General features: G+C 48.8%; 1 protein-coding gene across 3 annotated transcripts in view; it reads right to left on the minus strand.

The window, feature by feature from the left end:
* Window positions 1-2,899: 2,899 nt before the first annotated feature.
* The window catches only part of LOC118211251 (retinoic acid receptor gamma-A), a 59,199-nt gene continuing 34,387 nt past the window's right edge, over window positions 2,900-27,711 (minus strand). For all 3 annotated transcript variants that reach the window (XM_035388318.1, XM_035388319.1, XM_035388320.1), the window contains 7 exons: window positions 12,920-13,068; window positions 12,443-12,584; window positions 10,354-10,517; window positions 9,838-10,014; window positions 8,186-8,390; window positions 7,478-7,636; window positions 2,900-6,791 (listed from right to left, as the gene is read on the minus strand). In XM_035388318.1, coding sequence (XP_035244209.1) covers window positions 6,427-6,791; window positions 7,478-7,636; window positions 8,186-8,390; window positions 9,838-10,014; window positions 10,354-10,517; window positions 12,443-12,584; window positions 12,920-13,068 — 1,361 coding nt within the window. In that variant the 3' untranslated portion in view covers window positions 2,900-6,426. The remainder of the gene's footprint in view (window positions 6,792-7,477; window positions 7,637-8,185; window positions 8,391-9,837; window positions 10,015-10,353; window positions 10,518-12,442; window positions 12,585-12,919; window positions 13,069-27,711) is intronic.

Raw genomic sequence — 27,711 nt, forward strand, 5'->3', positions numbered from 1 at the left:
GAGGACGATTGTCAAATGCGGCTTTTGCAGGCACACAATTGACCAGCAGAGGTCACTGGAGAGCAATGAAACACAGTCCCCTAACCAACTGAACCCTCCCATACCCCATGGAGCGGGTGGCCACAGTTGGCACTGGCATAGTCTGGATTCGATCTGGGACTGTGGAGCTCATCAATGCTCCGCAGCATAGAGCCATAACCGAATGAGCCACCCAGCAGCCCACGGTGGTGGGCCATTGAAGTTACTGGGTTCTTTTGCATCTGCCTGGTAAGGTCAATGCATGACACGACAAGTCCCAAGACCCTCTGGCCAAAAACCTGGTGTCCCCCACCAGGAAGTTTAAACCGAGCCAGAAATGGATGCTTCAGCGAAAAATGGTCCAAAGCAAACCTCAAGATCAATCAAAAATAGCTAACCGATTACAAAATGATTGTTTTTTAATGGACATCTCACCTCTGACTCATGTCTGTGCAAACTTGGTGGTGTGCGAAGAAGCAACTGGTGACATCACATTCTCTGGAGAAGAGTGCTTGTCTACACCCTCCCCCATCGGCCCCATCGGCGGCAGCATGAGTGGAGCTATATACGCTTGGGAATTCCTATGAAAGTTCGCTTTGCTTGCAGGTGATACTGTATACTAGTCACGCTACCCTTATACAAAAAAAAAGCTCTGTTTACAATGCAGACAGTGCACTTTGTTTTTTATGGTCACGTTTTCCCTCTACATCTAAGTTATAACCAAGATGTTCATGTAAATAGCAGATTTAATGACCCAGATGTTGATGATATTATACCACTTTCCTTTCTCTAGACAACAGTGACTCCATTATGTACTTAAATGTTAAAATTTGACATTAAAAAGGCTGATAAATTTTTTTAACCTAAAATTAGTTGGCAATCAAAGATGATTTGTGGGACTGATTAGTATTTACAGTTTTACATTTAGGCATTTAGCAGACGCTCTAATTCAGAGCGATTTACATAAGCACATACACGCAAGTTTAGGCAATGAACAATGAATAATGCTGATGCTAAGTCATCGAGGTCACAAACGATGGTTGGAATATGTAAATCGGTACAGCTCTATTATATACCCTCAGACATATGCACTCCCTCTTTCTCTCTCTCTTTCGCTAATAAAAACAAATTGCATTTTGAGCACTTGTAGGGGGTCAAAAGGGGGAACCATGTCATTTGCATGAGGAAGGAAGGCTTCCCCCTGATTTTTGTTGATGCAGTAGGGCTGTGTCTATATAAGAAAACTTAAGATTCTCTGTTCTTCTCTCTCTCTCTTTCTCTCTGTCTCTTTTCTCTCTCTTTCTCTGCCTCTCTCTCTCTGTCTGTGGGGGTTGTTTTGGTTCTTTTTTTGAAGTACTTTCTCAATTTCTGGTTGAACAATGTCCCAATAAAAGGGATTTTAAAAATAAAAAAATAAAAAATAAATCTCTCTCTCTCTCAGCAGTTTTTGTGTTCGAGTGAATCCTAACAATTCCACCTACCAGCAAAAGGGCTGAGAAGTTTTAATAGAAATATGAACATTTTAGATCCCTGTTTCAGCCTCATCATAAATTATAAAATCCACTGGATCTTACCTTACACAATCCACATCTTCATGAATCAGGTATAACACATTTATTACTACAGCATAGCAGCTTCATAAATCATTTATATGCAGGTTTGCAGAAATTCTGGTCATAGGGTTGACCTTTCGTCACGTGACCTATCTGTTATGCTACATTTGCGAATGGCATTTCACATACCTCACGCCATCTTCATAAAGCATGGCATTTGCCTATGAATGATTTATAAAGACGCTAAATCATGTTAGCTGAGACTGTAAATATGCCGTGAGAGGGCTTCTTGTGAAATGCATAATGCATAATGTACAAGCCTAATGAGCAAAACTGCAGTTTAGGGTCAGAAGAGCCAAAAATAAAAAAATAAAAAAATAAGAAGAAGAAGAAGAAGAAGAGGAAAAAAAGGCTGTTATATGTTTTCAATCTTCAAGAGATTTCCAGTCTCGTGGGCTATTGGGGTGACGCATTTCTTTGATTTACTCTCTGAAGAATGGGCTTCGTTTATTCTCTTCAACACTGAAACCAGCGCTAAAGCAACGCGGCCTGCCACTCAAATGATTCCTCCAGTCCCTGGGCCGCTCTAACTTAAATTCACAATTCATTCAATAACGCTAATCTAATAATATAAACATTAGGATGTAAAATAGCGTTCATTAGGGGGGGCTTTGCATGTGGTTCAGTTATATTTCGCTGGAACAGCCCCACAGTTGGTGATATGTATCTCCGTGAAGATTTCGGCATCAGGTAAATGAAGCAATCAATCTTATACAGTGGTTCAGACAGAGCATATGCGAGGGAATTGCGTAACCCAAATCGCTCAGATAAGCGCCGCAGTAGCCTACCCTGTCCGTGTTACAATGTCGCCCTCTACTGGCACACTGTGACCACAGGGCACGCTTCCTGTACAGACTATAACAAAGTAGGTTATAATATGGAAATAAATCTACTGGGCGACAATATATAAATCAGTTTGTTTTCCCATTGGCTGACTACAATTTTAACAAGCAATACTTTTTATGTTACAAAAATATCTGAGGTTTGCTTTTAAGGAAACCTGCTACGAGGTGAAAAAAATGGGGGTGGGGGGGAGGGGTCATTATTTCAGGTGGAAGACATAAATCTGGACGAAATGTGAATGAACCTTTCAAACGAACCCAAACCGGGCTGCTCATACCACAACACACTCATTAAAATGTTTAGTGTTATCAGAGTTTATATTTTTCTATATAGAGCAAATGTAGGCTACTCCATCAGTTTTGATTTCACACTGAACTGCGCACACGCGCGGAAAACAGCGGAAAAACAGAAGAAAGATAAACACATTTTTCAGTGAAACATTTCTTTATAAAATCATAACATTCGTAAAATGTCCAAGTGGAAAGAATGAGGGAGAACAGCTTCCGGGAAGAACACAACTGTCAGGTTTTTGGCTTGGTGTGAACGGACAGGGCAATCGGAGAAAATCCGAACAGTAGCATTTTTAAAATTTGCATATTTTGACTGTGATTGCTGTGAGAGATAACATAAGTCCATTAGTGACGCACATCAGTTCCGTCCCAAAAGACACTAATGCTGCCAGAGGAATACAAAGGCACGTAAGAAACATACAAAACAAGTTTAGAGAACACAAGCAACAATATCATGTATTCCATGGCCAAACCAACAAACTAGGGACTTCACGTTTTTTTTTTTTATAGAAACGAACGAACAAGAAAGGCTTTTTTTGAAATCCCTGAATTTGTAGTTCTAATCTATCTGACTTTTAGACAAAAAAGTTACAATAATAACAACAACAATAATAATTATAATAATACAGTAATATATAAAATTAAAAAACGCCAACATAACGAAATACATCTTTAAATGGAAGCCTGGTACATTCGCAAAAGCGAGTCTAACCCTTTTTTAAAGACCCCCAAAATTTCCTCAAGCTTTTGTCTAAAAAGACAATAGGCTACCGACAATAATAGCGATGAAAGCGTAGAAATACAAAATGAAGGACAAAACAAACACGTATTCCGAGTTATCAGATTAAGTTTTTGTGAACAGCGATCTGGATCTGTAGGCTACTATAGTGTGAATTATCCGGCGTGTTCATTACAGTGCAGGGCTGATTAACACTGTGACAACCGAAGGGCTTTAAACGAGCTTATTCCACAAAAAAATCCCTGTTTTAAAATAAATGGTATAAGCATATTTGATAACAAACAACAAATTAAATTTTACTGAGTGCATCGAACTCGAGTTCTCGAATGTTTGTTTTAGCCTGCAAAATCTTTGATTCCGTTGACTTCCTGAGCTTTCCAGCACTGTGCTACATGGCTACATTAACACATCTCTCAACACTTTCAAATTATTACTGCATTCTTAAGTCATTGCAAATGTTAGTATTGCTATTACGCTCCAATTTCAACAAAGCACCTCTAAAAATATGAATTATGGCCATGGCTCCAAAATTTCTTTTTGTTAACACACGCAAACCCACCTACACACACACACACACACACACACACACACACACTTTATACATGTTATGCTAAATATAGCTTTCATGGAAGAGGAGCACTGCTGATACACTCCCATTGGAAACGACACCAACAGAACACTGCTCCTTAATGTCCTTTTAGCTATGCATGGTTCTGTTATCAAAGATGATTATCATTTTGATTTATATTTTACGTTATTCAAAAACCTTTCTTCCCCCCTCCCACATAATTTACCCAGCAGTCTGTAGATCATCTTGGTTGCTGTGATAAACTGAGATGAAAACTGCCTTCCTGTGTGACAACACACTCACCACTGAGAGACAGATCCCTGCCACAGAAACGGAATGGAGAGACTGGTTTTACTCAGTTCTACTGATAAAAATAGAGCTTACATACAAGAGCCATATGGCCCTCCCAAATGGGATGAAGCCAGAATCTATACAAATACATTTTTGTTGTTTCTATTGCAATAAAAATGACTGATTATTCAAATTAGCCATACTTAATTATTATTATTAATAAATTCTGTTTGCCTTTTTTTAACCTTTCCTAATGTGAAGGGGAGGGATTAATCCATACTGTTCTACTTGTAGTAGCACTTATAAGAACTCATCTGACAAAGGACGCACGCACGCACACACAAAAAAACACACACACTATGTGCGCGCGCGCACACACACACACACACACACACACACACACACACACACCGTGCATATATTGGTGTTGCCCGCTCAGACAGAGAATCTTTGATGGCTGTCTCCTTTTCATAGATTTGCCTGTGGTCTCCGAGGTGATGCGGGCAGAGGAACCCGCCCGCACGCACAGTTATTGCCCTTCCCAGCATGCCCGTGGGCGGCAGGGGTTTGGTCCTTACAGAGTAGCCCTGAGTCTGTGATTCGCGTGAGTACCCCGGTCTAAGCTGGCGATTAAACCCAACTATCTACTGACTTATACAAGATCCCTGCAGGTGTATGCATGATGACTTCTGATTGAGTGTCAGTCCCTCTCTAGCATGAGGAACAGCACATACACCGATAATAGCCAGCGTCCTGTTGTTGACGTGGGTTCCTGCATGCAGGAGCTACTGCGTCTCTGTTGCACTCGCGGTTTTCTATGCTGCCCAACACTGCAGACTCTTGAAGGGGCAGAAGCTGTCGCCAAAGGCAGAAACTCAAAATGGCGGCCATGAGGAAGCCATCAGAGTACAGCGGGAAAACCGGTGGGCAGGGGAAGGTGACTGTGGCCAGTTGGGGGAAAATATTGTTGGCAGGACTAGACCAGGGGTGCGCAGCTAGGGCTCCCCCAGAATGGCAGAGCCCGCAGCTAGTCTGCAGCTGGTGTGGCACCGTGCTTCTCCACACTGCAATCGATAAAACAAGCGAAAGAAGAAGCCCATCTCGTCTTGGCGCAACAGCATCATCCAATTGGCTGCACGTTCTGTCACAATTCAGCCAATGAGAAGATGCCAAGCCACACCCCGGTTTCCTGTATAACATGCATTTGTTCCTTGAATGGGTTGTTCACATGCTTGTTGCTGAGTTTGGCTGTCATTCCAAACTGTGACTATTCAAATTACCCAAAAACCACAGCTAAGAGGTCAGAGGGTGGGGGTGCAGGAGATCTGAGTCAGGAGTTCCCTCTCTGTGTCTGGGTTCTGGAAATCTCTTCAAACACAAACATTACTAAAGCAAGAATATGCAAAAAAAGAGAGACATATATAATAGGTATACAGATATATATGGGCGTGTACATATGCCATAAGAAAACCAAAAAAAATAGAAAAAAAATGTCAAACAATGGCTAAGTAAATCAATTGTCAAAAGCATCAACAACATATGGTTGTCATTTTAAGTTCTGGTGTTTTTCTTTTTTCAATAAGTGTTGTTTTTCCACCCCCTAGTGGCTCCCTGAAACATTGCACCTCAGAGAGGGCCCTGTGAGGAGGTGAGCGAGTGCTTCAGCGGGAGTCCTCGACTCGAAGCTGATGCTTCTCCGCTTTGGCATTTCCTGCCTTTTCTTTCATAATGCGAACAAGACAGCAAAAGCAATAAAGAGCACTGTCTCTGTCTGAAAACGTCTGCGTCTGTCCTCTCTTGCCCTGTGGCCGCGAGTTTGAGATATTTTTTTTTTTTGTTGCTTTCGTTTCCTTTCCTGTCGTGCGCTTCTCAGCCTGGTATCTGCCAGGCATCTGTTCTCGTCCTTCCCCAGTCTTTTTTTTGGGGGGGTTTGGGACTATGACAGAATGAGAAATAGGTCAGGGAGGGAGACAGGCACCGAGAATAAGCAGTGCTGGGTCTTTTTTTGGGGGGAGGGGGACGAGGGGAGGGGCTTTAACAGGAAGTCGCGCTTAACCGCGCTGATCACTGTGCCCGGCCCGCCTGGCTCTTCCTGGGGGCCCCCGCGCCCTCGAGCGGCGCCAGCCCCCAGGCCTCCCCGTCGCTGTCCGCCCCCCTCTCCTCCTCCCCGTCGTCGTCATCGTCGTCCTCGTCCTCGTCCGGGTTGGGCTCCCCGCCGCTCTCCAGGGCCGCGCCCTCCTCCTCCTCCGTCTGGCGGGGCGCGGTGGCGGGGGGCGGGGCTGCCGTGGCGGCGGGCGGGGCTGCCGCGGCGGCGCTCTCCCCGGGCTCGGGCTTGTCCTCGAAGGCCTCCGGGTTCTCCAGCATCTCACGGATGAGCGGCGGCATGGGGCCCGGGATCTCCATCTTCAGAGTGATGGCCCTCTCCGCCCCTGCAGACGCAGCCAAAACAGCGCGTCAGCACAACCACAACAAAAACAACAGCAACAACAACAACAAAATAACAACAACAACAAAACGACAGCAACAAACAAACAAAAACGACACAACAAAAACAGCAACACAACAAAAATGCTACAAAATGACAGCACACTAACAACAAAACAACAACATTACAACAACAAAAATGACAAAACAACAACAATAATAATATTGTTGTATTATATTGTAAAATGCATTCACTCATTGTAGAACAAAAACAAACAATATAAAAATCACTATATGAGCATTGAACATTTTAAATTCAAAACCAAGCGCTAAAAGCTTTGTAGTAAAAGCGTATTTGAAGAGACTCCGCATACAGTTCACAACCCTTTTCCCCAGAGTGGTACAAAGGGGATTTGAGATGTGCCTTCTTTTCATGTTTGCCATCTTGCATTTGTCCATTTCTCATTTCCTCCACCCATTTGGAAGATCTGACTGTAGGCGTGACCCATTCCCATGGTTACAACGTCGCGTTTCAATACAGCACCGCTACTACTTCATTCTGCAGTCCGGCAGCCACGCCCCCAACCGGCCACAGAGTCACCGCTAATCGAAGAGGATATGTGCCAACGGAAACCCTCCCTCGCTCCCTACGGCCAATCGCGTGCGGATCGGTGAGGCTGGCGACACTGACCCTTGGTGCTGATGCCGCGGAGGTCGGTGACCTTCATCAGCATGCGGGGGAACATGTGGGGCTTGTTGGGGCGCCGGCGCCGGGCGTAGATCTTCAGGGCCTCCAGGAGGGGCTCCTGCAGCCGGTCCACGCGCTGCGGCTCCTCCAGGTCCATGCGGTCTGAACGGGGGGGGCGAGGGGGGACACGGTCAGGGGAGGAAACCGCTCAACCGTGCACGGTCACAAGAAGGGAAGTCTGACCATTCACAACCAAGGAAAATTTTTTTTATCAACGCGAGGTGATAAGAGTAATCATCCAATTACATGTAGTCATAGAAGAAGAAGCAGCCAGTCACATATAAACTTTTAGAGAAAATGGCAAGGGAACTAATATAGTGCAATTATCGAGAGAAAAATGATTGTTACTACAGGAATACACCTAATAATTGCATAACATTCCTGTTAACAGACACCGAACCTGATTCAACAAGGGAAAGATACAGCTTATCATATACAGCTGTGAAACAAAACAGAGCTGTATGCAATAAGGAAAATAAATACCCTTATCTTGAATACATATATAATAAATGATATTAAAGGACTCAAAGCCAAATAAACATAACAGATAATATATCAGTCAGTGCCACTCGCAGAAATGAAGTTGCCTAGCAACAGTTGCGCCAATATCCTACACTGCTTCGGAGACAGAGGCGGCACAGGTCGCAGTACCTCCACAGATGAGGCAGATGGCGCTGAGGAGCCCCGTCTCCGTGTCGTCCATCTCCAGCGGCAGCAGCTGGCCGGCGAAAGCGAACACCAGGTCCGTGAGCGGACCGAAGCCGGCGTTGTGCATCTGCGTGCGGTTGAGGGTCAGGCCGTCGGAAAAGGTCATGGTGTCCTGTTCTGGGGTGTAGCGGGTGCAGATCCGCAGCATCTGGAGGAGAGAAAGAGACAGAGTGAATGAGAATGAGATACAGTCACAACCCAAGCAAACAGCTAGCTTGTCCTGCTGAACAAATTTTCATTTGGTCAGAGAGAGCAAGATAGAGAGAGAATGAGACGTATTGTTGTAAAAGAAATTGTAACATTACAGGTTTTCACTGCTTATCATATACAATAGCCTAGATTATAATTATCTGCCGGTTGCAAATAACAAGGGCTGATCAGTATCAGCATTCCATTCAAACTTCCGCTCATAATCCTTTAATTAGACCACTTCATTATTTGACATGACATTTTTGACAAAATAATGAGCTATTTATAAATAACGTTTCACTGTAATCCGGAACCAGAACTGGTTTTACAGCCGTTTATGTGAAGCCGGAATAAGTGGTTGGAACTAAGCCCCAGATATACATGGGGCCCTCCGGACTGCTGTTGTGTAGCCTAACCTCCTTCTGGAAATGTTCAAGCTGGAAACCAGTAAAAAAAAAAAAAAAAGCCTATTAATTTTGCGTTCCATATGACTTCCTATAAATATCGTGTGATATATATTTTAATGCGTGCAGACATTTACGCTTACGGTCTTTTTTTGAAACGTGAATCTTGTTATTTTGCGTTTTTATAAATCGCAACAAAATCCTGTTTACTTTTACCACCGAGATAAATCAAGCGTAAGAGACCGTAAACCCAAATATCAAAATATTAACGCGGTTATATAATACTTCCTGCTACGCAGTAAACTTGTCTCGGAAAACACAATTTGAATTTGATTTCGAGACAGAGAGAGGAGAGCTAGCCTACTTCTCTTGGGAGAGAGACGGAATGTGGCTCCCCTCCGGCTTTAGCAACACTGTTTGTGCCTGTTGCCATAACACAAAAATAAAGACGATTTATGGCCCGCGGCTATTTTCACGTATATATGCCAAGCAGGCGTGAAATTGTGTTCCTTTCATAATTAATTCAGTTTATATTTGAGCTATTTGTTACTGGTTTATTACCTCAACGTATGCTTTGGGAACGCAGGGTATTTTTGTCATGCCGGGTAAAATAAAATGAAACCAATTTAATTAAACTAATTAAATTCCGAACTAATTTTTGTTTACGCTGATTTGAGAGAGGACCGCTCTTAGAGAGAGCTCTTAGATGAATCAGGCTTATGGTGAAATGCAAGGATAGGTAAAAAGACAACCTAATTTAAAAAGAAATATGAACGGTTTTGTATTGCAAGGAAACTGATTCTTTGGTTCACGTGGAAACAGTTTTTAAAAGTATAAATGAAAGGGAACCGGAGAGGAATAAAACGGGAAACAGCCATGTCATATCACATCACGCCACTAGGTGTCAGTGTTGGTTCAGATGAAGCACCAGCAGTGTCCAAAGTAGTGAGAAAAGGCAGGGTGTCAGAGGGAGATGGCTAAAGGGAAGACGGGCAAAGGTACCAGAATGTCCAGGCAGGCAGACTTGAGCAGGGTGATCTGGTCTGCAATAGTGAGCGAGGTGAATCCCGGGAGGCGCTTGGCGAACTCGACGATCTTGATGATGCACTTGGTAGAGAGCTCACTGAACTTGTCCCAGAGACCCAGGTCCAACTGCACGCGATGGTCTGCGCTAGAGTTCTGAGAGAGAGACAGAGAGAGAGAGGGAAATGCTCTTTGTAAGTATGCGTGTCTGCGTGTGCGCATGCTAGCGCAAACGCTTGTACATTACATTACATTACATTCATTTGGCAGACGCTTTTATCCAAAGCGACGTACAAAAGTGCATTTTCATGATCGTAGACAACTGCTGAACACGGGTTCAGTAAGGTACAGTTACTTATTTTGTACAGCTATTTCTAGCCGAGAACAATGAACACTGTCCTGGTCTAACATCTGCAAAGCCAACTAGGCAGAAGAATAAGTAAAACGGTTGTGCTGAAGCCGCAGAGCACGCTGTGGGAGGAGCCCGAGACTCACGGTGGTGTATTTCCCCAGCTGGCACAGTGACGGGCAGGTCTCCTGGTGCGCTTTGCTCACTTTGTTGACCAGCTCCTCCAGCTCGCTGCTCAGCTCGTAGCTCTCCGGGGGGATCACCTCCTCCTTCACCTCCTTCTTCTTCTTGTTCCGGTCGTTCCGCACAGCTGAGCGTCGGGGAAACAGCGGGGGATAATTTAACCGCAGCGCACCGGAGGGAGGAAGGTGGCGAACGCAACCCGGGAGGCAATCCGGGAGTGTTCTTTACCAACATGGGAAATGCCGCCTGACGCTATTTTGCATGCTATTTGTATGAATTCTATTGGTTTCATTGATGCTCAGAAGTCGCACAAATAGCGGAAACAAAAGGACTCCAAAACAACACACTTTACCTCATGAAAAAACCCAACCTCAAATCTATCGTTGACCGAAAATAACTAATGAAAATGTATGTCAGTAGCCTACATTGTTTCACCTCTTCCTGTTAAAACTGTGAAATGGGACCTATAGTAATGTATCAGTGCTTGACGCAAACATTTGTCCTGGTTTTAATTCACATTCATGATAAACACAGCAGGAACGCGGCCTTATTCAGTTCTTCGGTTTTGTCGTCTCGTAAGAAACCAATGTGTATTCTGAATGTGGACTGTACGTGACATGGGTGGAACGCTTCTGCAACCCAGCTCATTTGGAACAATAAATACATACAGACTGTTATTGTGATCATTTTGACCCCCCAGTGAAACAGGAGCGTTCCCCTACCCTTTGAGAAGTCAGCTGGGCCGACCCTACTGAAACCGGACCGCTCTAATCCGGTCCTGTCATGGCGTCCCTTTCTCCCTCTCGGTCGCCGCCCGTCTTCTCCCCCCCCCCGCTGACTCTTTGGCCCTTTCTCCACACCCCCCCCCGGCCGCTGCTGTGTGAACCTAACTGCCGTGGGACCCCCCCCCCCCTTGCCACCCCCCTCCCCCCAACGCAACATCCCTCCCCCCCCTCCTTCCTTCCTCTCAGGATATCCAGTAATAGCGGAGTCGCCGAGCCATCCCCCGGAGCGCCCGCGCATCTCGCCCGCAAAAACATGCGTGCCCGCCGCGGCACGCCACGCCACGCCACGCCACGCCCGGGCTCGGGACCCGCGGGCTGCGGTGCGGTGCGGGACAGGGGGCGGGGAACGCGGGCACGTCGGCGAAGCCCTCCAGTCTACTAACAAATACGCGAGGGGCCCACCTTTTTAGTAACGTCTACAACGTGTTTTTTGAGTAAACGGCTTTTGCGATCGTCTCTTCATCTCCCGCCAACTCGGGTCCCTCCGCCTGCGCATCAGAAAGCACTTCTCTCCGTCGGAGAAATGGCTGCGAGTGACCGAGAAAACACGCAGATCCCGTCGTGCGACCGCGCGCCACGCTTCGCTTTGCCGAACAAGCTTTTTTAGAGTCATCCCGCTTCAAAAAAAAAAAAATTTTAATAAAATAAAACAGTCACAAGGGCATCGAGGTCAGGTGGTCTGCTGCGGCGTACCTCACGTAGAGCGATTTAAGTTGCTGTGGAAACGGGGGCAGCCGTCCTGATTCAGGCGAGTGCACCCCTCCCCCGAGCCCCTCCCTCCGTCCGCCCTCTTCAGCGGGAAAAGGAAATGAAGCGCGAGCAGCGCTAGCGAGCTGCGCTTCCCTGAGCGGAAAAGAGTGCCGTTTGGCCGCGGCGCCGGAAACAGCCTGGCCGCTCTCACCAAAGCAGCTCTTTTTATCATTCTGTTTTTGTTCTGTCTGATGGGGTTCGGCCATTCGTAACCGGCCCTGCCTCTCTCGCCAGCTCAGAGCCACCCGCGCGGGCGAGCGAGGCATGGAGACGAGCGGCCGGACCCAAACCCCGCCTCCCCGGGCGCGGCCGAAGGAGGCCGACCGCCGCTAGAGACGGGTCGGCGTTCGGAAAGGGGGAACGTCGAAACAGTGGGGGGGGGGGGGGTGTGACCTGTGGTTGAGGAAAAAACCCGACCCCTGCACATGCATGCGTTCCCCATGCCCCGCCCCTTTTTTTGTACATTCCCCAACGTCCCGCCCCCCGCCCCCGGTCGGCCCCGCCCTCGGGCTCTCACCTTCCTTGGACATGCCGACCTCGAAGCACTTCTGCAGCCGGCAGTACTGGCACCGGTTGCGGGTCACCTTGTTGATCTGGCAGTTCTTGTCGCGGTGGCAGGTGTACACCATGTTCTTCTGGATGCTCCGGCGGAAGAAGCCCTGGGGAACGCCCGGAAGGCAGCGCGGGGGAGGGGGGGAGAGAGGAAGAAGGACCGTTGACCCAAAGTTAATCCAGACATCCCCTGGCGATCAATCCCGCGTACTGAACACAGCATGGCGCTAACTGTTATCGACGGAACAGCTCATTACAGCGTTAGGCTAGAGTGGGGGGGGGGGGTGAGGTGGGGTGGGGTCAACTGCTAGTTTGACAGCAGGGCTAACAGAGCCCCCCCCCCCGGGTGCCGTTCTCTGACCCCGGTCAAGAACGGGCCGTGAGGGGAGCGGAGGGTCCCTGTCTGGGAGGGGGCGGGGTCGGGGGCGGGGCGTGTCGTTACCTTGCAGCCTTCGCAGGAGCTGACCCCGTAGTGGTAGCCGGAGGACTTGTCCTGGCACACGAAGCAGGGCTTGTAGATGCGCGGGGGCGGGGGCGGAGAGGGCGAGCTGGGCACCATCTCCTCCGAGCTCGTGCTCTGAGTCTCCACCGCTGCGAGGGGAAGGGAGAGGGGGGGGGGAGATATTTTTAGCTATGTCATCATCTATGTCATGGTTCTTCAACTGTCATCTGATTCCTTTTTAAAACAATGCATTCCGACAAAATATTTTGCACATACCAGCCTATTTATAGGGCAAAGCAGAAACGAGATGTGTACGCACAAAAAAAAGAAAAAGAATATGCCTTCTTAAAATGTATATATACAAAGTCATTTGAATTTGAATCTCTCAGTGATCAAAGGCCCAAGTGCATGTCTCCAGCGGTAGGTGTCAGTTGGGCCACTAGTTTCATGGCTTAGCAACACAACTGGTCTGGTTGTGGAAATGCAGCGTATTTCAATTTGAATTTGAGAGAAAAGGGAGAGGGAGAGAAAGAGTGAGTCATAGAGCGAGTGTGATTGAAAGAAGGAGGCAGGGAGAGAGAGGGCGATGGATAGAGTTACTGAGAAGGGTGGAGAGAAAGGCAGAGACCGAGTTCAGGAGGGGGGGGGGGGCTGGGCGAGAGAGAGAAAATGAAGGAGGGGGAGTTGAGATGGAGGGAGCAAGAGAGCAAGAAAAGAGAAGAGGAAAGATAACAAAATATCCATTCTCCGTCAAAATGCCCATTTGTAAAATGTAAAACTGCTATTTATTTGTGAGAGGGGGAGTGGCTGACAAGCTCCACTGCACCATGGGAATGTACCAGTGGATCAGAAAGAGTGAATCATAAACACAACAGACTGAGTAACGCAGCCGAGCCAGAAGCGCTCTGGCCACAGTCACACATTCTGCACTTCTCATTTACAAGAGTCACAAACCAGCCAGGGTGGAGTGGCTCTTACACAATACAAATCTATCGCCATACATACAAACATATGCAGTAACACATTGAATTGTACATTTGAATACATGGAAGCAATCCAAATGGATTTTCAGTACCAAAATATTGGCATTTGTACTTAATAATACATTCCTTTGGCAATATTCAGATATAGCCCATTGAGATTCAAGCAGACATAACTGGAATTAAAAATATATATTTTTTTATATATTATTCAATTCAGATGTCAATATTTTCCACTTCTTTCTGATTTAGTCTCAGTGGACTATATAACCAGTTTAGACAAACAATAATGACTTCAAATCACTTATTTGACAAATAAGTCTGTATGTGTCTTTCAGACATTGGTATTCCTAGTTAATTGTTGGAAATATATTCGAAATTGGCGGTGTGAAAAGAAGCAGTTGGTGACACCGTGTGTTTTGGAGGAGAGCCGTGGATATCTACACTCTCCCGAATCAGTGGTGGGGTTCGCAGCACGATCGCGGCCATTCCGAACTGGGGCAGAACTTGCAGCATTCAGTTCAGTTGGGAGCAAAGTTTGGACTTGCATTGTCACACAAAGTGACAAATGCATTGGAAAACCTATTTTTGTTTCATGGGGGGGCGTGATAGAGAGAGAACGACACTGAGAGGGGGATGAGTTACACATCATTGTCAGGTGCAGACAGACATGCAGATAGACAGACACACAGAGGGTCATCCTTTCTCTGGCTAAAGGCTACCCCCCAGGAAGAGAGCTGAGAGGCAAATATTTAGAGAGATCAGGGGAGGGCGGGACCGCTGAGTGACAACACAGAGAGAAAGAGAGAGAGAGAGAGAGAGAGAGAAGGCAAACAGTGGATTGATGGCCTGATAAGGCAGGCAGCCTGGCAGACTCACTGGTGTCAGTACCCCCAGCCCCCCCTCCCTCCCTCTCTCCCTCCCTCTCTCTCTCTCTCTCTCTCTCTCTCTCTCCCTCGCTCTCTCTCTCTCTCTCTCTCTCCTCTCTCTCTCTCTCTCTCTCTCATACCCCTGCTTCCTCGTTCCAGTCCCGAGCCACCTGACTGGCTGCCATTGTCTCCTGTGGCTCTCCTGTTTATTTGGCTGCATTCTTTTCACGGTGAGACAAATGCGCCGGGGCTTGGCAACGCTGCCGAAAGGCCCCGCCGTCACGCGCCCGACCGAGAGCGCCGAACCGGCGTGCAAAAGAACGAACGAATCGCGTGCGTGCATGCAGGCGCACACAGACACACGCACACACACCAATAGCACTGATAACTGCACACGCACATATACACACACACACACACACACCGATAACTGCACACGCACATATACACACACACACACACACTGATAACTGCACACGCACATGTGCACACACACACATACGCGCTGATAACACTGATAACTGCACACGCACATATACACACACACGTGCACACACACGCACACACACCAATAACACTGATAACTGCACATGAACATATACATACACTGTGCACACACACCGATAACTGCACACGCACATATACACACACACACCGATAACTGCACACGCACATATACACACACACACCGATAACACTGATAACTGCACACACACATATACACACACACGTGCACACACACACACACCGATAACTGCACGTGCACATATACACACATGTGCACACACACACACACACACACACACCGATAACTGCACACGCACATATACACACACACACCGATAACACTGATAACTGCACACACACATATACACACACACGTGCACACACACACACACCGATAACTGCACGTGCACATATACACACACACGTGCACACACACACACACACACACCGATAACACTGATAAATGTACACGCACATATACATACACACATGTGCACACACACACACACTGATAATTGCACACGCACATATACACACGTGCACACACACACGCACACACACAAGCACGGGTATTTATATTCACCCACACACACAAAATGCAGCCAACAGATACATGCGCGTAGCTGGACGCCTGCACACAAAGTGCGCTAACACACAGACACACTCTCGTTCGCGCTCTCACACACGCCGCACGGACGCGGTCTGCGGAGCCGGAGAGTGCGAAAGGAGCCATAAAGGAAACGGCAAACGCTACGACAGACAAACTGGGCTGCGCAAACCCGGCTCACATAAAACTCGGCTCTCACACGGACCCCCTGTTACTCTTTTCAACTTTCACCCTCGGTCACCCTCCACCCTCCACCCCCCCCCCCCTGCTTTCCTCTTGTTTCCTGGCCCTAAATTCCTCAGCGCGGCCCTGCCAGGTTTTAATAGAGGCCCAGGCTCGTAAGTCGGCCTATAAAGATGGTCCCACGGCGGGGAAGGGGGGCCCCGGCAGGCCTGGCCCTGCCTTTATTGGGACCCGGTCACCTCGGGCACCCTTTCACACCGTCGGCCGCGGCCTCCGAAGGCAACAACAACAAAAAACCTTAAACGCAAAGAAAACCTCAAATCCAAACTTTTACTGCTCTCCACCCCCTGCCACCTTCAATGGATGGCACAGAGTCAAGCCCAAATGCAAGTCTGACTCCCCCCCCCCCGCCCCCCACAACTGGCCTGCTTTTTTAACAAGGGTGGAGAGACTTCAAAAAGAAAAAAAAGGCATAAAAGAGGAATCTAATAAAAACAGAGAGAGAGAGAAAGAGAGAGAGAGGGACGAATAGAGGGAGAGAAACAGAGTGGGGGACGAGAGGACAGAGGGGCTCTTCAGGGTTAGAGTTTCCATAAAGCTCCAAACTTTCCCTGTCCTTCCATTAAGTCATAATAGTAAAAGGCCAAAGGACAAATGAAGAAAACTTACACCGCTGTGTAATATACTAATGTTACTAGGATTTTGATTACTTTGACTGCTTCTACTTCAACATAGAATAATAAGAATAATTAAAATCAACAAAATAATATGTAGCTTACTACTGCCACTACAACTATCACAGCTACTAATACAATTACTACTACTACTACTACTAATAATAATAATAATAATTCTTATTATTACATTATTATTATAATAGTTGACAGTGCTTTAAATAGTTCTTCTTGACAATGCTCTGCTCTCCGGTGAGATTTTGGACAGTCAGTCTGACACTTCTGCACCAGCTCCTCAGGGTTTCCGAGCCTTTCCAGCACCGCGCGAGGTAACAGATGAAATTGGCCGTGGCAACCCGAGCCCTCCGTCACATCAATCTCCAGAGCCGCTCCCAGCTCAGGGCTCCCAGCTCAGGGCTCCCGGCTCAGGGCTCCCAGCTCAGGGCTCCCGGCTCAGGGCTCCCAGCTCCAGGGCTCCCAGCTCAGGGCTCCCAGCACCCGGCTCCCGGCTCCCAGCTCCAGGGCTCCCGGTGTAACGGGAGCCAGGACTCGCGTTTGCGTTTGGATAATGGGGCGTGGGGGCAGGACGGGACGGGGACGGTGGGGGGTCTGAGCCGAGGGAAACGTGCCGAAAGTCCACTGAATGCACTGACTGCATCTTACGCCGGGACGAGCACACTGACAGACAAAGAGTCCAAACAGCCAAAGGGAGAGGTGAGGATGGGTGAGAGAAAGAGAGAGAGAGAGAGGTGAGGATGGGTGAGAGAAAGAGAGAGAGAGAGAGGTGAGGATGGGTGAGAGAAAGAGAGAGAGAGAGAGGTGAGGATGGGTGAGAGAAAGAGAGAGAGAGAGAGGTGAGGATGGGTGAGAGAAAGAGAGAGAGAGAGAGGTGAGGGTGGGTGAGAGAAAGAGAGAGAGAGAGAGGTGAGGATGGGTGAGAGAAAGAGAGAGAGAGAGAGGTGAGGATGGGTGAGAGAAAGAGAGAGAGAGAGAGGTGAGGGTGGGTGAGAGAAAGAGAGAGAGAGAGAGGTGAGGATGGGTGAGAGAAAGAGAGAGAGAGAGAGGTGAGGATGGGTGAGAGAAAGAGAGAGAGAGAGAGGTGAGGATGGGTGAGAGAAAGAGAGAGAGAGAGGTGAGGATGGGTGAGAGAAAGAGAGAGAGAGAGAGAGAGAGAGAGAGAGGAAGGGAAAGAGAGAGAGGGAGGGAGAGTGGGAGGTAGGGAGAGGGAGGGATACAGCAAATAAAGTGAGACAGGGACTCTGCATCCATCAGGATCTGTCTGTGGCTCCAGTCGGAGCCTGCCTTTACACAATGCTCCTCCTTGCGCAAACACGGCGCTTGCGGCCTCTTTCCGAGCGTCAGTCCACACCTGAGCGCTGAACGGGGTCTGTAACTCGACGCCCTCCCCCCCCCCTGCCGCCAGACCCGTCCTGCGGATCCTCCGCTCCGCTCCTCACTGTTTGGAAAATAAGGCTCCCGGAAACCCGAGGCCTTCCTTATCAGCCGAAGCCTGGGACTCCATTTGCATGACAATCCCCAGCCCTGAAGCTGAAAGTGGAGAGTCGGGGGGGAGGGACTGAGGGGGGCGGTGGGGGGGTTTGTGTGCGAGCCCGGGGGTAAAGGAGGCCCCGCATGGTGCGGTTCACCAGCGGCCGCTGCTCATTTCCCCCGGCCAGCGAGTGTTGTTTTACCCTCAAGTTCCTCTTTCGATGGCCTCTGCGCGGGAGCGGTGAGATTACAGCCGGCCTGTGCTGATCCCCGCTGTGGCACGCAGCGAGGCCTCTCCCCTCCCCTCCCCTCAGCGCGCTCTCCTTCCCCTCCGCCCCGGGACCGGGGCCAGAGGCCGGGGGCCCCGGCTCACCCACACCGACGGGCCGCGAAGCCCTGATGCCTTTCGGCCCGGCCAGGCTGGCCCACACCAGCGGTTTACTAAACTTTTTAACACGTTCTGTAGTCTTTATATGCAAATCCAGCAATGGTCTGCACACCGTCACAAGTAGGCCGTGTTCTAATATTGGTGAAAAGGCCTTGTTTATCTGAAGTTGTCAAATGCCTGACAAAAGAAGTCAAAAATTAAGGCCAATGCCCTGCACAAATTGTGTTTTGAAAAAATAAAAGATGAAGACAATAAATTAAATGTTTCTGAAACAAACTAGCCACCAATGAAGCACAAATATGGCTATTTCCTATCACCTTGCTATTTTGGCTCAAAATGTTCAAGCAAAATTGGCATGACTATATGGAAATATGTAAAAACTTCAACTGAAAGTTGACTCGTTTGTTCAAACAAAATGAATGATGATTCAAGACTTTGGCTGAATAGATTCAAACCTGGAAACCCTGCACAGCATGAGAATGTAAATAATTTAAATCACCCCTGTGTTCTCTCATTGGTTATTTTGAATGTACTCAGGTACTACACGTGGATTTTAAAACAGGCATGGCAATTATTAGAACAAAACAACAGATTAATTAATGCGGCATTGACTGCCGTCAGCCATAACATTATTGTCGAATCTCTTGCGGCATACATCTCAAATGCCCCCCAGGGCTTTCTTTTAAGCCAGGTTGCAAATCGATGGTGTAAATATACTGCTTTCAAAGATTATTTATACATACCGGCAGGCAAAAGGCACCTGAGGGGTCCTCAGCAGTCTAATGCACAATTATCCCTTCTAACTAAAGCGTGGAATTCTCTGTACGTTTTTTAGAGGAAAGAAATAAATACGGTAGCATTCAGATTGTTCAAATACTTCAAAAGTCTTTGATGTCCATTAGAGCGGACCAAGCACATGACCAAAACTTGGTCTGTGTACTTTGTGTGATTTACAAATGCCTGGCGTGTCAAATATTTACTGTATTTTATCATATCTATTAGCTTAACGGACACTTTGAGTACTTAAAATATGATATGTCGCCGATTTATACGGCTGAATATTTAGTGAAGCAATTCGAGTTCAGCTCTTAGCTCAAGCATACAACAGCGGTACCTGGGAAACAAATTAAGTGTTGGATTGTTAACACAGGTCTTTCTTTATCCACTATAATACAGTACCTCCCTAGCCTTTCTATAGAGACAGTGTGGGAGGCTTTTAAAGAATTGTGGTTCGCAGACAGTTTTGACGGTCTTTCCGCAGTGAATGCGTCTCTTTGTTCACTGTTCGTGGTTGTGTCGCAATAGTGTGACAGCATGCTCTAGAGTTGCAACTATTTCTTCACAATGAAGAAAAGTTCTTTTCTTTGTCTTCGCCGCACAGCTGTAGGTGTGTCTGGTACGTAGGTGGACCGCGGCCGTGGAACCGATTCTGCGCGGTTCCGTAATGGCAGCGTTCTGGTCAGCGGCTGTCCCGCAAGGTCCCCCAAACGCCCTTTACTCCTCAGCAGTGTGCAAATCGAGGTTTGAGAATTTGCGTGCGTGCTCGTGGGTGTGGCTGTGTGTATGTGAACGTGTGTGCGCGCGCTTTTGCGTTTCTTGTGCGTACGTGTTTGCGCGTGTACACAATCTATTATTGTTCCGTGTTAGGTTAACAGGGTTTATACGAGTTCAAGAGGTATTCAGTGCTATAAATGGTATGCATGAAATAACATAAATTACACAATTTGGCAGTGATTATAACATACTTTTCACATACCTGTCTGTAGATCAGTATATACATGCATATACATATATATATATATATATATATATATATATATATGTATATAAAGGTGTTTCTGCTTCTCTTTACCCCATTGGCACAGGATTTATATTTTGCTTTAGCCACTTTGCCAGGAATGTTCTGAATGTTAGATTGCTGGAAGCTGCTATGTTCTCAGAATGCTGCGTGCTGTGAGGCGCGACGTTCGCAGAGTGCGCTGGGCGACGCAGCGCCCCGCCAACGCGTTTCCCGTGCCACTTTCGCAACGGCTGAGCCCGGGGCGGGGCACTTCCCCCCCGGCCCGATTTCTCCCGCAGCAGCGTGTGCATCATCCCAGGCTGTCTCGCCACACGCGTCTGTCACCCGCCTGCCCTCGCTTCCTCTTTCGTCAGTCACTTCCTCCCCTGAGCCTCCCTTTTTTCTGCGCCTCTGACGAAGGCCGCGGTGGCGTGTGGAAACAGGTAGAGGGGAGGGTGCCGCCGCTGGCCCTCGGAAACGACGGCATCTTGCTCGACGCTCCGCGCATTGGCTTCCACGAGTGCACTTTAGCATGAGCGTTAGCTTTAGCATGAGCATTAGCTTTAGCATGAGCGTTAGCATGAGTGTTAGCTTTAGCATGAGTGTTAGCATGAGTGTTAGCTTTAGAATGAGCATTAGCTTTTAACCTAAGTCTCCCGAAGGTACAACGGCCAAAACTTCTAAAAACCTGTCCCTTGACCCTAGTCTGGACGGACGTGTTAGCGCGTCACAGGTGGGCAAACGGCCGCGATGCCCCCCCACCCACCGGCCAGCGGGGGCTGCTCTGCAGACAGGAGAGGTCGGAGAAGCCCCCGGGCTGACCCCGCCCATCAGGGTCGGAGACCACGCCGTGCGCCGGATGGGTGAAGAGGGAAAGCGCTAGAGAGAAGTGAGGAGATACGGTGCTGTATAGACCACAGAAGCGCCATTTTGACAGCTGTGTGTGAGCTCATTACCTGAACCCCCCCACACACACACACACACACATCCCCCTACCCCCCCTCATCCCCCTGCCTGAACCGTAAAGGGGAGGAGCTCTTCCTGTCGCTCCGCGCTCCCCTTTGAAAGGACCTGTGATAAAACAGACTCCAGGTCCAGGATATGGCTCAATAAAAGAAACACCAAACAGGCCAAGGCAATCCACACTGAGGAAAAGTCCCCCCCCCCTCCCCCAAATACCACCTCGTCACAGACACACGTGACCCCCAAACAACCACGCACTGTCACACTTGGACACACATTCACAGAGAAACATCTGTAGACTATAAAAGATGACCAACGACACAAAAAATCAAAGAAGAAGACACACAAACACGTGCACACACTTTAAACCTGTGGGGAACGTAACCGGTCAAGAAGCTGACAGGACCAATCACACAGAGACTCCCTCTGTCCACAGCTGTGTCCTGCCACTCACACCTACGTGTTTATAGTTCTGAATGCACTACCTGTCTTGGGACATTCCTTCAATCAATATCCTGTTTCCCCCACACCAGACACCACGCCCCCCCCCCCCCCCCCCCACCAACCGAAAAAGTGCAATAATGCCAGGTGTGTAATTTCAAAGCTTAGTGTCCCTGATTCCCACTGAATATCCCAACCAATAAACCAATGAAAGCATTTGTCCCAGGTTGACCCAGGCCAAACCCCGACTGGACATTTTTTTTTTACCAACCAATAATCTCCTGATTGGGGTAAACTGCAAAGTGTATTCTTGAATTTGTCTCTTTCTCCTTTGTGTATTTACATAGAGGGTGCAAAGCATGATGGGAGCTACTTTGATGCCATTGATGATGGTTACCTTTACCGAAGAATGAAACATGTAGGAATCTGCAGACCAAGAGTTTCATTTGAACATGGGAACAATGGGATAGAGGGGCAGGACAGTGATGGCACTTACTTGCAGGCTAATTTTATTTTATTTGGTGGAATATTCCAGAATGAGACAGTGTTGTGTTAACGAGTCATTGGGGAAAGCATGCACATGCATGTCTTTGGTATGGGACAGGAAGGAGAGAAAGAGAAGGGGGTGCCCTCTTAAAGACAGGTTGTTAAAGTCAGGATTGCCCCCTCATTTGTCAGAATGAATACAAAGCAGTCTTTCTTCTTTACAGTGCCTCATAAACCCCCTTTCTTTTTTTGATGAAGCAGAGTCAACATTTGGCTTCAGGGCCCCCCTCAAGTACACCCCACAAGGGTCCACCCACCCCCCTCTCCTGTTTCTGCACAACACCGTCCTGACAAAAGGCCTTCCTGCCTACCCCCCCCCCCCCCCACCCTCCCCACACACACACACCCTAGACATAGTCCTAGCTCTTGGCCTGTCTATAGCCATGGTCCTTGTCCTTGCCTTAGCAGTAGGCTCAGCACTAGCCCCATACCCTAACCTCAGCGCTAGCTGTAGCACAATAACTAGCGCTAGCCCTATAGCCATAGCACAAGCCCTAACCCTAGCACAAGCCCAGAAACACAAGTACTAGCCCTAGCCCAGCAGTACACATCTTCAGTCCTGGAGGGCTGGTTGGCCAGCTGGTTTTTTTCCCCAAAAACCAATTACCTTTAATTTAGCCTTCTGACAACTATAAACTATGCTGATTCACTCATAAATTGAGTGGAGTAAAATCTTTAGAATACACTTGCAGTCTGCAGCTGTAGCTGGTACTTACATAAATGTCAAGATATGATTCAAGTAATAGGATAATTAAGAGCAGAAGTTGCCAAAAAAAATCCTGTAATAGATTAGTCCTTGATCTGCGCTCCTGCCCAAGTCTTAATCCTTACCCCAGCTTTAGCCTTAGCCTTAGCCTTAGCCCTAGCGCTAGCGCTAGCAGTGGCTCTGCCCCCTCCTCCTTCTCCGCATTGGAAAGGAAAGCCCTGCCCCCAGATGCACTGAGCCGGAGCGGAAAGCCTGGTCGGCGGGGGGGGGGGGGCGGAGGGGACGGAACAGGGCGGGGGGGATTAATTAAAAGGATTGGGACCACCCGCCGGAGGAATCCGGCTAAGCGGGGTACTAATGAGATCCGTGTCCGAAACGCGGCGATATGATGGAGGCTCGGGCGACATCTGGCCGCGCGCAGGCTGGCAGCGGGAGTACCCAGGATCCCGCGGGGCGCGCTGCCGCGGGCTTTATCGGCCCGGCAGCAGGGCAGCAGCGGGGGGCGTGGCCGCTCGCCTAGCGATAGCTGCGCGGCGCGCTCAGCTTCGGCCTCGAAGCACCGTTCACCCGCTTCCTGCCCCGTGCATCCAGCAGCCTGACATCCAAGCAATATAATATCTGCGTTGCTTTTGCTTTCTCTCACTTTTACTCACTCACTCTCTCTCTTTCTCTCCCAACTTCTCAGCCTCCAGCAAATGATCTCTCTCTCTCTTTATCTCTTTCTCTTTCTGTATGTCTGTCTATGTCTGGTGCTGCATCCTCCCCTCAGAAATAGAAACCTCAAATTCTGCCACTTCTCTTGAAGAGGCCGGTTAAACCAACATAGAAGTTACCCTCCCCCGCCCACTCCCCCCCCCCCCCCCCCCGGATCTCCCAGGACCCCAGTGTGCCCCGTCACTAAACCACCACGTGCGTCACGTTTCACTTCAAAAAGAGGAAATAAAAAAAAAAAGAAGCAATCGGAACCAAATTCAAAGAGTGCCCGGGCGTCAGAAGCTCAGCGTTCCGCTCCGGCCCCACCCACAAGCCGACCTGCCCCCCCCCCCCCTCCCCCCCCCTCCCCCCCTCCCCCCCGCCAAACCGCAGCCTGCTAGCGCTTCCTGTTTTCGCCCTATCGTGCGGATTTGTGGTCGAGGGTTCGAGCGACCCGTTGAGTTTCCCTTTCACAGCCAGGCCCACCAGAGCTACGATTCTTAGCAAAACACCCGCAAGGGCAAAAAATCGTGACTCTGGCCCTCAGGTGACGGAGCGCGGCCCGATCTGGTGGCTCGTCGGGGGAAAGCAGAAGAGCTCTTCCCCTCTGATAAGGGAAGCGCACGCGGGGCCGCGAGCAGGCACCGAGGATGGTAACTCAGAAAAAAGGAAGGAAATCATTTGTCATCTTTCTCACCCGTATCTGGGGAGCGCTTGCATCAGAGGCTTTCAGATTTCCGCCAGAAGCCATTACACCTACGGCCATTTCTCGTAAAAGGCAGGTTAACCTGCCACCTCGTACGCAGCCTTCTTCAAAGGGGCTGGCCTTCCCAATACAGGCAACGTGTCACATTGCCACAGACTTCCGTCCTTGCAGAAAACAATTGCGGTAATGCTGGCATTTTGATCTTGGCACACACGTTTCTGAAATTGCGCGCTGCATTGCAGATATTTGGCAGCGATGGCGCACGCACGTCCCTCACCTCACTCCCAGCGTCACATGCGGGAGGGCCAATGAGACGACAGCAACTCTGACTTAGGACAGGAGTAAATCGCAGAGAGACCCCGGAGGTACTCTGCGCGCAGAGGAAGGCTGCTGTCCCAGTGATGCGTCCGCACAGCACAGCCTGGTAAAAGACGTGCACCAGGGACGATGTCCATTCCATTTCCAATTCGGTTCGTTTCGCGAAACAAATCGAAATTCCGTTCACAAACCGAAAAATCCCTCACAACATTACAGGCGTTTTTTTTTCTCCAGTTCCGGAATTGAATTTCACCCAATCCTGTTAATCTGCTGAACCGAACGTGTCATCGGCCGCAGCCGGACCCGTCTTTTCCGTCCCCGCACCCTCGCGCGCCGCTCTCCCGCGTGGTTTGGGAGCGATGCACGCCTCGGTCTGAGACCCGCCCCCCCGTGAGTCCTCACCTCCTACTTTCCACCCGGAAAAAACACCCAGCGCTCCGCTCCCCAGGACGAGCGCACGTTTCCTCAGCAACCAGCAAGCGCAGTTTTAAACCAGCGTTCAGAAGCTGCGCGTACGCTAACAATGCTAACAATGCTAACAATGCTTTGCTTTAACCCTTTTGAAGAGCAGTTTTTTGTCCTTTTTTCAGTGTTCTAGAACTCCATTGCTTTCACTCACCAGTAGTGATTGTTAAAAAAACATTCTAATCACACATTTGTAGAAACATTAGACAGTCTGTGGGACAAGCTACATTAGTTTAACAAGGTCATGCCAGATTCTGACCCGTGGACCTCCTGTAACAGGACACCCAGGTCTAACTCCTCCAATTACCTGCTATCAGATACTGTTAAACTGCCTAAACGGGTAGAAGGAGCTTGAAGTCTCCACACTGGGACAGAGATGGTTGTGACAAGCACAGGGTCCATGTGGATGGCCAACTTAAAAAAAGAAAACACAACAAAAAAAAACGGAATCTGCTTCAGTAAGGCAGTGGGGAAGGGTGGAGGGGGATCACAGGACAGAAGACAGCGCAGCCAGGAATCGAACCCCTGGCCACACGGCAGGGTTCGCGTACGGAGCTACGGGCCGCGTCGCAAGGTCTCGAGCGGAGAAGCCAACCCCGCGTAACCGGACCTGTCTCTGTGGGACGGCCCTTTCCGCGGCGCGGTGGCAGACCGAGGCGACGGCGGCGGCGGCGATGGCGGCGGTGGCGTCAGGGCTCTCTGAGGAGCCGGCCGACGGTATTCACAGTTCCCTCGCCCGCTGGAGGGGAGCTATAAACTGCCCTTACAGCTCGGGCCCGAATTCCATCAGCCAACTGTGAAATCTCACCGCCAGGCGCCCCCAAGTGCCCCGCCTTCCTCCGTCTGTCTCTGTTTTTCAATTCAGAAAACTTTATCGGCATGAGCTCTCAATGTACTGCCAAAGCTTTACACAAAAAAAAAAAAAAAAGTATTTATAAAAATGAGGTACTGTGTGTGACAGAAATGATTTTACACTACTGCATGTAACACAATGTGACATCTCATGAACTAATATCTACATGCTCAAGACAGGGGAAAAATATTACTTAATTACTTAATTATTTAATAAATGACTTCTGTGAATGGCGTGTGAATAGTGTGCTGGTGTTTAAGCAGTTTCATGCACTGTCCCCCATGCCTGTGGTCTCTCCCTCTCTTTCTCATTCATTCACTCACTCTTTCTCTCTAGTTATCCAGAAGACATAGAACCTTCACCGTTTAGATGTCCAAGGTAGGCATTCATGACATACATCCGCGTTTGGAATCGTGTGCTGGGCTGAAGGCTCTCTAACTGTCCTCCAAAACGGACCCGCCCCCTTTGCCGAGTCCCTCAAACTAATCCCGTACCGGCGGGGACTTCCAGCCCCGAACCTGTGTCCCCCGCTGGATCTGGCCGTTGGGCTTCCGGCCGGACCCACCTCTTTCCCTGCACGTAGGCCGCGCAGCCTCGACTGCGAAAAGGCGGAAGGCCTTTTTTTTTTGGCCGAGCGGCGCGAGGGACGCAGGGGGAAACAGCCGGTCGACGGCAGAAGATAAATTAGCGCGCGATTTGCCGATTGGCTGAAACCTATAAAGCCAAAAAAAAAAAACTTTAAAAACCCCCAGGCTAAATCCGCCTCATTCTTTCCATCCCACTCCCCTACCCCCATTACATCCCCCCATCACACCCCCCACCCCCCCATTACATCCCCCCATCACACACCTCCCCACCCCCACCTCACCCTCACTGTCTTTTCTCAGTCCTGTCCCCAAAGGCATTCTAATCTCTTAATTAGCTCTTTTGTAATTATAATGAAATAATTAAAGACATCCATTAAGGCAAATGGATGAGGCAGAATGGGCCTGCTGTGGGCAGTAGAAGTCTGTCTTTCTATGCCTGCTGCACAGTGCCATCTTTTTTACTCCTGGGGTGGGGGGGTGGGGGTTGGGTTAATTGCCCAGTCAGTGTCAGTGATGGAAATGTTACCCCAACTTCATGCCACCCTCTCTGTCTTCACCGGGGATATTAAATCCATTCCATTAAATCCATTCAATACACGCCGTAAGTACATGAACTATTCAAGCGGGTTAAAGACTAAACACACCGTCCGAAACGACAGAATTAACACTCACTTGAAAAGGAAAGATACGGCCCAAAAAACGAGAACTACCTCAAACGAAGCTAATAATAAACAAACATTCAAGAAGTTATATTTTGCGTCTCAACCGTTAGAATTTGGAAATGTCACACAGCAGATTTGTCTGGCGGTCGTAGATTAGACAGAGTTGCTGTGGCGCGTCCGAACGCAGCTCAGCTTCACTCTCTGAGCGGGCGACTGGCCCGCCGCAGTGTCAGCGGCCTCTGAAGGCCTTCTCCATTAAAAGCCCTTTGGGAGTCCCTCCCTCACAATGGCCTGGCCAGACCACCACCACCAGGCACCCTGACATTGGGCCCGGTCTGCAGCCTCGGCCTGACCTCTGACCTCTGACGTTGAGCGG

The sequence above is a fragment of the Anguilla anguilla genome, chromosome 13, assembly GCF_013347855.1.
Source record: "Anguilla anguilla isolate fAngAng1 chromosome 13, fAngAng1.pri, whole genome shotgun sequence".
Classification (NCBI taxonomy): Eukaryota; Metazoa; Chordata; class Actinopteri; order Anguilliformes; family Anguillidae; genus Anguilla; species Anguilla anguilla.